Raw genomic sequence first — 15217 nt, forward strand, 5'->3', positions numbered from 1 at the left:
ATGGCCCACGTGAGGCATTCATGTTACTGTAACCACATAGGAAGAATGTCATGAAACAAGTGGGTATTGTTTGTTAAATTTATAATAAACAGTATTGGCCTTAAAAGAGCTGATTTGATTGACAAGACAGCAACTATTAAGCGTTACGCAGTATGATTTCCCTCTTCATTTGCCCTAAATCAAGGCTATGTGAGCAGTAAAGAAGACTTTACAGTAAACAATCTCATTAAAAAATACTAACCATTGGTTTGTGGGCTTGTAAAACGTCAACTCCTAATTAAAAGCCAAGGAAAGAACACAGTTCATTCACTGTGGCTCTTCAAGTATTCAATATCCTGGTGTTTTTTCCCCAATATATTATATTCATTTGCACTTGTGTATGCAACACATAATGGATCTCTCATTGTGTGTGGTTGTGCCTCCCTATAATGCCTCCCAAATCCAGAGACATGATAAGCAGCCTCTTTCATGTGTTGAGGTGAAGCGAGTCCCTGAGGGATTGACTCTGCCCTGCTCAAAGACAAGATTTCCTCTCACAGATGAAAGGGAAATGGAAGTGGGTGGGGAGCCGTGCAAAAGAGAGAGCCGGAGAGCAACAGAGGGAGTTCAGGGATAAAACTGAGAGAGAAGGGCAAAGTGAGAATAGAGCACAAGAGTTGGAGTTGCAGAAAAAGGCCGAGAGGAAAAGGGGATTATGTGAATGAAAGTGAAGCAGAAAAGAGGTCAGAACAATAGTTGGTGAGAGATATTAGTGTTGGTAAAAGAATACTAAAATGTTAACTCCTACAATCATACTTATACAGGTGTACCTAATAAAGTGGACATTGCGGGTATCTGAGACGTAAAATCGTACGTAATCTGGAAAGTAACCCGTAGCTGTGGATAAAATAGGATTCGGTGTAATTGTTAAATACAGGTCCCGCCGTCACTGGAGAGAAATAAGAAGTGTACGCTGTGAAACAAATAACAGAGTGAAAGAGAAAGAACAGGTACAGAAATCACAGAGCAGCATGTGATGTCTTCCATTCCCTCAAAGAGAATCAGAAGTAACAGAGCGGTGCTCGTGTCCCCATAGACTTCATTATAGGTGGGAGTTAATGTACAGCATCTCTGAAGATGCTGCTCATTCTGCAGAAGCATCATTATACAGTTTATGCTGGAAGTGACGTTGCTGTTTAATGTCACTATGAGAACATCTTCCTGACATTAGAACATTCTTTACCAGTCTTTGAATCTTTCTACCCTGAGAAAAAAGATCATTACAACAAACTGATCATCAAATGAGGATGCAACAGTAATTTAACTTTTCTGTATTATGAAATATAGCAAAATGTGTAATAAACACAAACAATAATAGATGTGCAGTGATTCTTTTCCAGATAGAAAATTGGTTACAATCAGAATTCCAAATAAGATACAATTGTAACATGTATTCTGAATTCTTAGTGTTTGTCCTGGGATAACTGAAAGTGTGTTTATGACAATCAAAGATTGTTTTGATGAGAAGATGAATATACTCTCACGTCTGTCTATTACAGCTGTTAGCTTTTTGGAGATCTATTGTCAGAAATGGAATATAATATTCATAACTATGTCTTCATTAGAGTATAATCCCCCTAAACTAAGAATCGTTGTGTTTTCATTATCTTAGATTTTTTTAATTTCCGCATGACTTGTCAGGGTAGAGTTATGATAATTGAGAGTTTCAGTGAACAAAGCGAGATTATCTCGCTTCATTAATAAATATTTCACAGAGATAACACTGAGAAAATATTCACAGCGATGTGTTCATTTTGTGGTATAATCTCACACTCCCACACCACCAGAATTACCATGTGTGAAGAATCTCGCAGGAAACGGAAACCTCTCTTGACCACGATATCAGATCAAGGAGAAAGTATGAAATAAAATATGTACCCAAATCTGTAATTACCCGAGCAGAGCCGAGTGCTGCAGAGTGGAGCGGAGAGGTTTGTATGATCAAACAGGTCTAAATATAGGATGCATAATTTCTTCTGCTTGAGCAGGGATTCACCCAACCTCAGCCGAGAACGAGAGGAGAAAGGAAAAAGAAAGGAGAGAGAAAGAAAGAGGAAATGTTCGGGACATGTCCAGAAAAATCACTTCTGTCTGTTCTGTCGGTGTATGGTCAAGTGTGTGTGTGTGTGTGTGTGTGTGTGTGTGTGTGTGTGTGTGTGTGTGTGTGTGTGTGTGTGTGTGTGTGTGTGTGTGTGTGTGAGAGAGAGTGATCAGTCACATGGCTGTGCATCCTTTCTCATCCACGACAGAGGGGAGGGTCAATCTCTGTGAATGTGTCTATGAATGCTGGCTGCTTTACAATCTGTCCGTCCTGCCGCTTGCTGGTTGCAATATTGTGACTGGCACTTCAATCTGTATCTTTCACAGGTGCACCAGAAGGAAATCTCACATCATCTCCACCAGACTTCATTCAGGCTTTTAGCAACTAATCCAACCGAAAACTTCGACTGTGGTTTTTCCATCATAGTTATATTTTTAGGCAGATGCTAATACTAGGTGTCAGAAGTAAATAATACTATTTGCACCTGCTATTTAGACCCCAGATTTGTTATACCCCAGTTTTGTTATCCCCCAATGACATTGGTAAATGGACCCATACGTGTATAGCGCTTTTCTAGTCTTCCAACCACTCAAAGCACTTTAACACTACATGAGATCATCCACCCATTCACACACTGATGAGAGGAGCTACCATGCAAGGTGCCACATCAGGATTATCATGGGCTAGCGGGACCACCGATCCTCTGATTGAAGGACAACCCTGCTCACCACTGAGCCACAGTCGCCAGAAATGGAAGCCTATTTCTAGTGGGAAACTGAAATCAAATGTGATGTATACTCATGGTAAATCCAAATTATAAGCCACTAAGGACATTAAAAATATGAATTGCAACTTAAAATGTTTTCCTTTTTTAATCTAAATTGTAATAAAATAAGTTAACACCAAGAGTTTACAGACATTATAGTGGCTCTGTGAGGCTGTACTTAGGCACAGCGATGCTTTGAGCTAAATGCTAAGCCTGCTATCATGCTCACAATGATGAGTTATTTTTAATTTTCATGAAAAATTACATTTCACTCAAAACTACTATGTAAACATCATGGTGGAGCCAAGCGAAAAAAGGAGATCAACAAAGTCTGCAGGATACTTTGTCTGGGAACCATAAATACAAACAGACCAACATTGCTATCAATAGAGCCTCGCAGCTAATGTGAATAAAAACTATGAGACTTACAAAGTCAAAATTAGGACAATGACTTAAATTGTCATAATACTCATCGTTTGTATTCATAATCTAATAATTTCTGACTTTTTAAAATCCATTTTCCATTTTAAATTAAATTAAATTATTATATTTTCAATTCCCTCTCACTGCATAGAAGCTACACATATAGACATTCAGGTAGTGACCGCTCAGAGATGGCCGACCTGGATTTAAGTGCAAACGTCAGATTTCTTTTTAGGACGTTTTGCAATAGGTTTAAGAGCTCTGTCTTAAACAAAGGCTAATCTTTTTGGTTCCAAAATAAATTCTTCACAAATTAACAGGCTGTATGATTTCTTAACCACATGCAACCAACTGAAGTCAAAAGAAGCTAATGTTACATATCTGGTGCGATATTAAGAGGAGTAATTGATGTAATGGAACAAAATATGAACGCCTTTTAGGCTTATGTGTAACCACACACCTTATTCAATTGGGAATAATTAGAAGCGGCTGCTGCTGATAGTCACCCTCAAGTAGATCATGGTGTTTAAAGAAACACTTTGGAGGAGAGATAATGGGTATAAAAGAAACAAAAATAATATTTCTTTATAGTCAATATTTCTCGAAGGCTATTTTCTGTGTCTGTGGTACTAATTTTATTAAGACCTTCTGGTAGTATATTCAGAAACAAAGCCTTCAAACCTTCAAAAAGGATAAGAAATTGTTCACTGAAAGAAAGAGAAGCAGTGGGATAAGAAATACTAATTTCCACAATCATGTAAAAACATTCTGTGACTAGTCCTGCCCTTAAAATCCTAAAGTTAAAGTGCAGACGTATCAGTAAAATGTACTTCAATGTCTCAAAAGTAATACTTGTTATGAAGAAAACGGGCCCTTTAGCGATTGATTATGGATTGTACATTGCTTTATCTGATTCAAAGTATATGGTATAGTTTTATTTAAAATGTGTTATTGTTGTAGGCTCGTATTTCATATCGTCACCTTTTCATAAAGTCATTTTTTGACAAAAATGATTTTCTTGCCTAAATGATCCTCATGATACTGGCCACCATGTCAAGAGTGTGACTTAGGCCATTTTATTTTGCCTAAGTCAAAAGACAATGTGACTTATGTGTTAGATGGCATTTTGAAGATAGCATTTAAGATAGAAATTGTGTGAGCATTTTTATCAATGAAATTTCACTCGAAATTTTCACTCGAACATATATTAGTAATCATAACATAATTTGACCGGTATTACAGTATGCCTGTTGTGCAGTGTCTAGAGGCAAGTTTTTTGTGTTTTCTGAAAAACCTGAAAAAATTACTTGTGCCATTATTTTAGGAAGGTGACGATATGTAGTCATGTCCAGTTTTCAAATGAAAAAGAAAGAAAATGAGAACCAAAAAAGAATGAGAAAGTAAAAAAAATAATGGCCTCCCAGATACAGGAAGTCATGTAATTTCCAGACTTTCATTTCTAATGAAGACACATGTGTTAACGTTTGTTCACATGACTCATACATATAGGTGTGTGTGTGTGTGTGTGTGTGTGTGTGTGTGTGTGTGTGTGTGTGTGTGTGTGTGTGTGTGTGTGTGTGTGTGTGTGTGTGTGTGTGCGCGTGTTGTTTGTGCGCATTCACACATTTAATTCCTTGTGGCTATCATAAATACATGGTGTCGTATGAACAGAGGGTGACATCGTGTGGCCTTCTGTGGGCTCTCACCTGTCATACCAGAAACCACCAACAGGGGGCGGTGTGATTCAAACAGAGCAGACTGACCCCCACTCTTCTTTTTATTTTCTACCGGGTTGGATTTTCTTCCTCTTCCGGTTGTCGTCTGTTCGTGTGGCAGGTATACAACTTTTCCACATATGTCGACTTTTACAATCTTAATCAATCTGAGTGGATTTGACTTCCCCGCACTAAAACAACAACCGATTGCGATAAATCACTCTATTGATCATATTTACACCCCAGTATGTTTGAAATATTTTCCTCATTTATGGTCGAATTTTACATTGTAGAAGTGCTAACGCTGCCTGAAGCAAAGCAGCTAGCGACCAGGCAGTTCAACATAGAGCCCAAACAATGCTAACGTTTAGGGTTAAGAGTGATTTTTTTTGTTCCAATATGTCCTTTAACATCGACATTTGACTGCTACTGTTTTATGATGACGTTGTCTTTTAAAACGTGCTTCTCTGTTTACATTGTACAAAGCTTTCTTGACTGCCGGCTCGCGATTCAAACGTTAGCTAGCACGGAAGTGGATGCTAATAATAGTGATTCTAAATAAAGATCATCTAATTTTCCTTTTTGTTCAGGTTAACCAGTATCGAAATGGCGAAGTCAAAGAATCACACAACCCACAACCAGTGTAAGTATGTCTGCAGTCACAGTACTCAGGAACTTGTACATGTGTAAGCTATTGCATTCAAGTAGATCATTCAGGATATTTAAATGCAAGCTTTGAGTTTCACGTGCATGACTTAAAAGAATGTATATGAAGGTGAGTGGTGCAACTATTGAACCAAATGGATCCCCAGGCCTGTGTTAATTTGTTCTTCCCTTGTCTGAACAGCCCGTAAAGCTCACAGAAATGGCATCAAGAAGCCCAGATCTCAGCGGTACGAGTCACTGAAGGGGGTAAGTACAGCTCTGTGTTGATGGATGATGTGTATGTGCACTGGGAAATCAGGTGTGCAGGACGATGTGATTGTATGCGTGGTAGTATGGTGCTTGCATAGTCTGTTTACATTCAAGAGGGATTTAAGAAGTATCCTTCCTAATCAGACTTTTATTTTTGATCCATGTTTTACTCCTTTTTATTTATTTATATATATATTTTTAGAGCACAAATGCACCCAAAACCGACTTAGTTGTAGAAACCAGATCAGAATTATGGGGTTTACTTCAACAGTTTTAGTTTGTTTTAGAATTATTTTATTATGACCATAATGCATCCTAATAGTAATATTACCTTACATCATGCTGCTTTTCTTTTATTATGTCCACTTCTTCCTTGTTTACAAGAATAGGGAATAGGTATACATTTGTTGGTAACCCGGCTACTAAGATGTGGGTTAATGCTCTTAAGTGAGAGGAAGAGCCTTATTTCCATGTGTCCCCACTTGTTTAGGCAACACTTTGATACTGGCAACTCTCGTCAGGAGAATAATGCAAGTTACCTATTTCTATTTAGGCTAGTGGTTCCCTTTTTTGAGGTAATTTACTAATTGTAATTTCTTTGACTAAAAAGCTGTTCACACTGCTGTTGATTCCAAATTATCATCACATTTGAAAAGTCCATGGCAGTTGGTGTCATGGCAGGCTTTAATACCGAACGTTAACAGTTGAATGATTTAAAATGTTTTTCGGCAAATGTTCATGCTACTCAAGCAGCTGAGAAATTGACAAGACTATTAAAGATGCTTTCAGCATCGTTGGAAGTTGTCTTCCTGTTAATTGTATTGTTGACTTGTTTTTTTAGAGTATAAGTGGTTTGGCAGTTATAGATGATAATGTTCTGAAATGCCATTTTGCTCAGCTGACAGTGCAGCATTGTTCACGAGTATAAAACTAAGCATATCCCTTCAAAATTCTTCACTCCATCTTAACCATGTCCCTGACAGGGGTGCCTGGAAAATTATGCAAATCTTGTCAGAGGTGTTACTCTTGAGATTAACGTGTTTGCTTTTGTTTAATAGTTTTAGAATTTGGTTGATTGTTTAGTAAAAAAAAAAGGGATTGTGCAGCACTTCCACACTACTCACTTCACCATTTGCTTTCTTTCTTTGCTGCAGGTGGACCCTAAGTTCCTGAAGAACATGCGCTTTGCTAAGAAGCACAACAAGAAGGGCATGAAGGCTGCACGCAAGGCGGCAGCAGTTCAAGCGCCGAAATAGGCTGCCACTCGGTCACCCCAATGTCTGTCAGCGTTCAATAGACTGTTTCTACCATTACAATAAAGCTATGCTTTGTTAACAAACCAATATTAGATTTTTCTCTTTTTTATTGTGACTGCCTCAGTTTGATGTTAAGGAATAACTCATTTGATTGGGTGTCTGGAATTCTTCCAAAGCAATGTTTGTAGTCTTAATTTATCATTCATCAACATCACAGATTTGGAATTAGGATTACTCAAACAAAGGCAAATATCAAAACATTTAAAGCAACAAGAATTTGCGGATTCCAAAAATGCTCGTTCGATTAAGTCAATTGAATTTCTGACATTGCTTTGTCCTTTTAGAAATGTGCTGTAACTACACTTTCATCAAGTTGGTCACATACAGCCAGTTAGTTCTGAAGCATTGAGTTTGTTAACGGTCTGGTTTTGACAGTACAATATGGAAAAAAAAAGATTGAACTCTGAAGATTATCTGTGATTGACACACACACACACACACCACTGGTCCCACAACAAGTGTTAACCTTTTCTGTCCCAGCATCCGATCATAGTCGTGTGAAGAAACAAAGCACCTCATTCCTTTATATCAGTCTTTTGAGTAAAAAAATGTCCAGCGCTCTGTTGCTCAAATGGCATTTTCTCTTCACTTGGACAAAGATAAGACTAGGTAGGACTGTCTTGGTCTAGGACAAGAAAGGAGATGCCATGTTGAAAAGAGGGATTTAAGAAGTATCCTTGGTCGAGTATATTTGTTATCAAAGAAGCATTAAGGATTTAGTTTTGTTTGTCCTTGGACGAAAAAAAGCTTCCACCCTTATGAGTTAGAATTCCGAGCACTTAAATATGATGTATGACAAATACGGATTTAAAAAAAAGGGTTTATCTGTGTAATTTCCTACATTTATCAAATTAGTGTTTAAGTGTGGGATCACAATCAAAGTACTTTGTTGCAAAAGTAGTGTCAGCAAAGCAGTATGCAGATCGTGTGCTTAAGTAACACAAGCAATACCACATTCTAGTAATACTTTTAAGGTCTGCATTCAAAATCTTAAGTACAAAAATATAAGCATCGAAATATAGGTCTAAAAAAAAAGTAAAGTACTCATTATACAGAAAGAACCATTTCAGAATGATCAGAGTTCAAGGATAATGTACTGTCATGTAACAGAGATGCTAAACGAAAAACAGGTGTAGCTCCTTTGTAACACAGCAAACCCTTGACAAACACAACTAAATTGTAGTGCATTTTTATTTTCATCATAGGGATTGTAACCAGAAGCAACAAAAACAATTGTCTGGGCAGATAATATATAAATTCAACATGAGGAAAATATCAACTGTCCATGAACTTTTACTGTGTTTGGCACCGATATGTGTATAATAGCACTGGTTTAAAATTAGTTTGGCATTACAGCTGGTATAAACCGTACGTGGAGCTAATTTTAGTTACTTTACAAACTGAAGTGTAGCTCAATAACTAATGCGTTGATTAACATGTATTTATTGTATTATTTATAATGATCTGAATGCAAAGTCATTGTAAATGTAGTGGAGTAAAATGTACAACATTTGGTTCCAAAATTGTGAATGAAACGTTCCTTTCTTTTATTTTGACGGTCGCACGTTTAAATGTCCGCGTTTTATTTTTATAATAAAAAAAAAATTGACTTTACGCTACAACGTCACTTCCGCTCACGCTGACTCCAGCTTGCATCATTTCTTGTCTCTCTGAGCAGCCAACATGTGAGTACATCCATTCAAACTCAATATCCGCGAGGAAATGTTCGATTACAGTCACACTTCCCTGAACATATGAGCGTGAGCGTCCACACGCGGTCTTTAACTAACTTTACTGTCGGTTGAGCTGCAAGCTAACTAACTAACGTTCACCTGCTAGCTTAGCCTGCTAGCTAACAACAAGCAGGCGTCATTCTTGTGAACGACGCTAACTGCTGTGAGAAAGTGACTTATTGGCCCCGATAAACTAATTTGGCAGAGTTTCTGTGACAAAGTCTTTCGACTCTGAAATAATGTATTAACTTGTTAGATAGCCTGAGTTTCGCACGTAAATTATGTAAAAGGACTGAATGTTCTGTTGACAAACTATCGAGCGCTTACAGGGTTTGACAAGTCAGCTATTAACTAACGAGACACCAAAGGCTTCGAGGAGGGCGGAGGAGACGTTTACTGAAGGACACGCATCTTAATGTTTAATAATGTCCTCACTTGTCCCGACCGATTCGTGGAGTTGTGGGTCAATGCATGTGTGCTTTATTTTTAGGGCCAATAATGGATATTTTAATGGTGATACTATTGTTATCATCAAAACAGATGGAGAGGGAAAACCAACAGATTAATTGTGTGACCTTCTTGACACATGCAGTGTGGTTTATTTCCGTGTCTTCCTGCTCTACAAGTCAATAACATTTTTGTTTGTTTTTTGGGTAGACGCCATGGTGGAGCGAGTCCCTGAGTCCATCAACTTCCCCTCGGAGGAGGAGAATATCCTGCAGTTCTGGAAAACCAAGGAATGCTTCCAGGAATGCCTTAAACAGTCTAAGAACAAGCCCAAGTAAATCAAACTGTTTCTTATCTATAATTATTGATTTACTAAGTAACATGATCTCACGAAAAGCTGTTGAAATGTAAAATAAGTTAATTATACCAAAGACATCTGATATGCAACAATAATCTCTGCGCTTGACATAAGAAAAGGCTTTCTAATATTTTAGGTAAATTATTATTATGAACACTTAATAAGTGGTTCAGACCAGCAACATAGTAATGCCATGTCTGTCTGTCTCTTAAATGTTGCCAGTGTTTAAGGAATGGTTTAAGGGATTGGCATTACAGTTGTTGTGCTGCTAAGGTAAAAGTAAAAGTTGCATTTCCTGGCTAACCAGTTATTGTTTCACTCCATTTTACTCTTTCAGAATTTGATCTTTATGAGTATCGGTACTTGTCCATATGACAACATGTAGTAGGAAACATTGAAGCAGTGTTGGTGTGTGTTCTGCGCAAACATTAAATGTTAAGTAACAAGAAATTATGTTAATTATTAGAATAAAGTTAATACACCACAATAAATAGGAATAGGGTGTAAAATTCATAGTGAAAAAAGCACATTTAAAAATCTTGGCTCATATCTCTCACTTCGATTGAAACAGCAATATTTGTGCATTAATTACCTTTCAAAATGATATTTCCCCCCCCTTTTATGACATTTGCTAAACAAGTAAAAATTGCAGTGAAATTGCTGTTTTGTGAACGAAGAAACACACTCATATAAACGAGACAGTGTTATTGTTATCTTGAGGTGTTTCCAGACATCTTACTCATCCTGTCTTATCATCTCGTATCCAACGTATTCTTTTATCACAAAGAATATACTCTTGACCTTATTAAATATATGTTACTGACCATTTCCACACCAGGTACACCTTCTACGATGGCCCCCCTTTTGCCACGGGTCTACCCCACTATGGGCACATCCTGGCCGGCACCATAAAGGACATTGTTACTCGCTTTGCTCACCAGAGCGGCTTCCATGTGGACCGGCGCTTTGGCTGGGACTGTCACGGCCTGCCTGTGGTAAGAATCTGTTTGATTTGTAGAGGTCTTTAAAAAAAAAAAAATTATTTACAGATTTATCCTTGAGTTATTCATTTGTCTAATTTTCTGTCTGCTTTTGTAGGAGTATGAGATTGATAAGACTTTGGGGATCAAAGGGCCTGCCGATGTGGCCAAGATGGGCATTGCTCAGTACAACAAGCATTGCAGAGACATTGTCATGAGATACTCCAACGAGTGGAAGGTGAGCATAGACAAAAGCACAATATGCGAGACAACTTTGTAGCCATACTTGTGAGCCCAGTTGGCTTTTTTTCATTCAATGTGTCAATCAAAAAAACATATCTGACTTGCAAACAGTGCATTGACGCAGCTCTTTAACATGGTGAGGCCATACCATAGGTAGATCTCACATGTGTAACATGTTTGTTTTTTATGTGGGAGGTTTTATATGCGGACTGACCTAAATAAGACAAGACCGTTGGCATAAGATCATTATGTTCTCTTGATTTGCTATGTGGATGTTAATTTTATTCCTAGACTTCAGTGACGCGAATGGGAAGGTGGATTGACTTCGAGAACGACTACAAGACTCTCTACCCGTGGTTCATGGAGACTGTCTGGTATGAATGTCACATTTACCATCTTATTTGTACAAGTTGTGGCTTAAAGATTTTAATACAATATATTAAATGTAGGCCCTATTTGATGAACTAATACAAGTTGTTTTCATCATTTATTTTGGATTTACAGTATCTACTCCACTAAATAATTTCTTCAACCTTAACTTGCTTTTTATCCTGAAGGAAATTTAGTTTTCAGCTATTTATATATATATATAATTGTTTCATGTGTCTTCTATTCTTTCAGGTGGGTGTTCAAACAGTTGTACGACAAGGGTTTGGTTTACCGAGGAGTCAAAGTCATGCCTTTCTCCACTGCCTGCAACACCCCCTTGTCCAACTTTGAGTCCAACCAGAACTACAAGGTTGGCACAAATCACAACCACCACCACAACATGAGTGGTCTACATCTCAGCACGAGTAATAAAATTGACCGTCTGGGTGTAAATATATTGACTTGACTGAATCTCTGTTTCTCTTTTTGTCTCCAGGACGTTCAGGACCCATCGGTGATCGTCAACTTCCCATTGGTTGGGAGTGAAGATGTGGCGTTGATCGCCTGGACAACAACACCTTGGACACTGCCAAGCAACCTGGCCCTCTGTGTTAACCCGGATTTCATATACGTCAAGGTCAAAGGTGAGTAACGAAGCGTGACACGAGTGCTGTGTTCCAGTTCTATACTACGTTCTTATTGTAACCAGTAAAAACTAGTTTTGTAAAAAAAAACAAAAAAAAAAAAGTTTTTTTCTGACACATTTATTTTGAATATTTGAACCGCTTTCGGTACTCAATTTCCATCGGTATACCGGTGAGAATCTTGAGGGGTAGATAGCAGCTCAACAGTCTATGCCACATATATGTGGTGTACATAATCTGAAATGATGTGGCAAGTTGTTGTAGTCATGAATCAGAAGTAAAAATGTATGAATGAATGCATTCATTCTTTTTAAAACATTAATACACCAACATCGAGAGGAACCCCATAGAAAGATTCATGCTGTTTGATTTCTCAAGCTTTTGACGGGTCTCAGAGGGTTAATTACCTAGACAGTATAAGTAGGCCTGCCACAGTTTCATAATGAACTGAACATATTTTTACACCTTACTTGTGGTGAAAGTTCTTCAGCTCGCTGCACCATCTCTCCCTGCGGGGAGGGACAGAGGCCCCTGCTCCCACCAGACCCTACTTTAAATATGGAGCCCGTCTCGTTTACCATGCTTTGTGGGTTTGATTTATACAACCAATATGTTTAGGATTCAATTGTTTACTGGAGAATAAAATTGTTTACAAGAGTCCATAGATCTGTCCTCTTCGATGTGTCTTTGTTGGTGAGCATCCATCCACCACAGTGAGCCTCATAAAATCCTGTTGGAAACACTGGCTTGGTTTAAAGTATTGCATCAAAGTTATACATTCCAGTATTGTGGCAATACTGGTTATTTTGTTGCTGTTGTCTGTACTTGGAGGGGAAAGGAAATATATATCTGCTCACATATCCTGCCCTCAAACATGTTTGTGTTGTGGATTACTTGAATTACCAAGATTGATAGTTTTGTTGAGTGCTGGTAGCCTAAGGCCAAAGTTCTCTCCCTGAAATCGTGTTTCCCATGTGGGTTTAGTGTCCTGGACCACAGTATCAGCTCATGGGTGTTTTTTCTTTTTTTCTTCAGACAGAACAAAAAAAAAAACAAATTAACAGAGGAGCAGTGCTCTGCTGTGGCAGATTTGCACACAGAGGAGGGGGTTTCTGCACCATAATGTGTTGGTGGAGTTTCTAGCCTTTGGATAAGTGCTAGCTGATGAAATGAGATGTTTTTGTTGTATGAAACGGGACTCTTTGTGCTGTAAATTTGTTTTCATCGACAACCGAGCAGACACTTCAGATTCATGAGCAATAACTTGATGCTGAGGCATAACTGATGTTCACGTAGGCTCATTTAAAAACAAGTCCATGTTGACTCGCCCACGTAAAACGTCCCACTCAGATTTAATCAAAAGACAGTTGCATATAGTTGTGTATTAAATGTACTAATGTTTCTACTATTATGTTATACGGTTATTACACAAGTTGCACGTAGAAGTGTTTTTAAGGGATGACTTCTTATTGTCACAACGTCAAATTGATGTTTTTAACGGCACAATCTGTGATCCAAATCTGACCTGAAAGCTGCTACCTTACTACAAAACCTACCTACCTCAAATTGTCAGGTCTTTTAATTTCCAAAAGCAAGATTCCTTTTAAGTTTTTGATTCAGGACCACTCGCACTGCTGTCAGATACATGAAATATATACCAGCTTATTGGGTACACCAAGATGAAATGCTGTCTATTTAAACAATAATCAATAATTCATATGCTAATTATGACTATTTCACACAAATGTCTTGAAAGGATAAAATGTAAAGGAATTACATTTTGGACAGACCTAGATGTAAACTGCAACTTGATTTGCGGAGACAAACAACTGCGGGGCGCTTATTCTAGTTTGTAAATATCTAAATTATCATATGTTTTTGACAAGTTGTCATAGTAGGAAAAACACAGGTGTTACTAATATCATTTAACAATTACTTTGTTTTATTTAAATGTCACAGTAAGCCAGGACCTTGAAACTGAAGCAGCTAAATATATTTTTATTTTGTACACATCATTTTATTATTTACACTTGTGCTGTTTCTGCTGTGACGTGTCAAAGTGTCTTTTCTAGAAAAAAAAGTCCTATCATTGTAACTTAAACCAATCGTTTTGTTCATGTGTTGTATGCCATCTACATTTGTGTGTGGGCCAGAGTCAGACCTGAGAAATGTAGGTGAACTTCAAATCAGGTCACTTAAAAAAAGGTGTCGTCCTTGTTCAAATATATGAAGAAGTACTCCAGAGAGGTCTCTGGTGTCTTTCCTGTTACCCTCCTGCAGTAGTTTTTGGTTCCCTGTGAGAGAAACGGGTGTTTAAAAAAGAAAAAAAAAAGGGTGACCTAGATTTATACCACTTGGTCATAGCCTCTTTGATCCTGCAGGGGGCACTGTTGGAGCACAGTCTGTCATCCTGACTGCACCGCCTGTGCTGTGCTGCATGGAAGACCGCCTTAGAATACCAATGAATGTTTTTTTTTTTATCTCTCTCTCCCTCTCTTGCGCTCCATCTTCATCCAATTCTTCCCTCCCCTCATTTTCTTATCGCTCTCTTTGCCTCCACATGCACCTGTTTTGTCCTTTCGTTGTTCTTCTTTTCCGTTTCTTTTCCTCGATGCCTTTGTTGCTGTTTGAGTTGAGGGGCTGTCAGCAGCAGCAGGTCTGAGCTGTGCAGTCATTTGTCACACCACTGAGGGGAAGAAACATCTTTTATTGATGCTGCCCCCTTCTCTCTCTCTCTTGTTGTTCTCCATCTCTCCTGTTTATTGTTGCTAAAAATCCCCATTTGGCCCGGAGCGTTAAGTTTCCCAGAATGGCAGGCAGGTATCTTGCTTGAGGTGGCAACTTTTCAGAAAGCCCAGTTGCTGGTTGATTGGTTGTAGCCACATTATTGGGTTCTTCCCTGACCTTGACTTTATGTGTCGCTGTATTATTATGAAGCAGGGACATTGAGGGCTATTGGATGCTTTGTTTGATACGTTGCTATTAATCTTACATGAAATTCAGTTTAATAAACTTAAATCACTCTACGGGGGCTATTTAGATGACAGACTTAAAAAAATGACCACAGTGCCCCCGAGAAAAATAATTTTTCATAACTTCTATTCCCACCTCCTCATTTCATCCACGATGAGGTGTGTACAGAAAATACAAATATCCGCTGAGATTTTTGAGTTAATGTTGTCACCTTCTCAGAAACATTTTTGTTTTCAATGTGATGAAGTCACAACA

General features: G+C 38.2%; 2 protein-coding genes across 2 annotated transcripts in view; both read left to right on the forward strand.

Annotated features, from left to right (window-relative positions):
- Positions 1-5071: 5071 nt before the first annotated feature.
- Positions 5072-7238, forward strand: rpl29 (ribosomal protein L29). The gene is made up of 4 exons (XM_079218507.1): positions 5072-5105; positions 5575-5627; positions 5832-5896; positions 7054-7238. The coding sequence occupies exons 2-4, from the start codon at positions 5591-5593 to the stop codon at positions 7153-7155; spliced, it is 204 nt and encodes a 67-aa protein (XP_079074633.1). The 5' UTR covers positions 5072-5105; positions 5575-5590; the 3' UTR covers positions 7156-7238.
- Positions 7239-9610: 2372 nt separating this feature from the next.
- Positions 9611-15217, forward strand: part of iars1 (isoleucyl-tRNA synthetase 1) — a gene marked incomplete at its 5' end in the record, with an annotated part of 50700 nt that continues 45093 nt past the window's right edge. The window contains 6 exons of the mRNA XM_079218081.1: positions 9611-9729; positions 10592-10748; positions 10852-10971; positions 11268-11350; positions 11598-11715; positions 11842-11989. Coding sequence (XP_079074207.1) covers positions 9611-9729; positions 10592-10748; positions 10852-10971; positions 11268-11350; positions 11598-11715; positions 11842-11989 — 745 coding nt within the window. The remainder of the gene's footprint in view (positions 9730-10591; positions 10749-10851; positions 10972-11267; positions 11351-11597; positions 11716-11841; positions 11990-15217) is intronic.

This window comes from Taurulus bubalis (genome assembly GCF_910589615.1).
Source record: "Taurulus bubalis genome assembly, chromosome: 5".
Classification (NCBI taxonomy): domain Eukaryota; kingdom Metazoa; phylum Chordata; class Actinopteri; order Perciformes; family Cottidae; genus Taurulus; species Taurulus bubalis.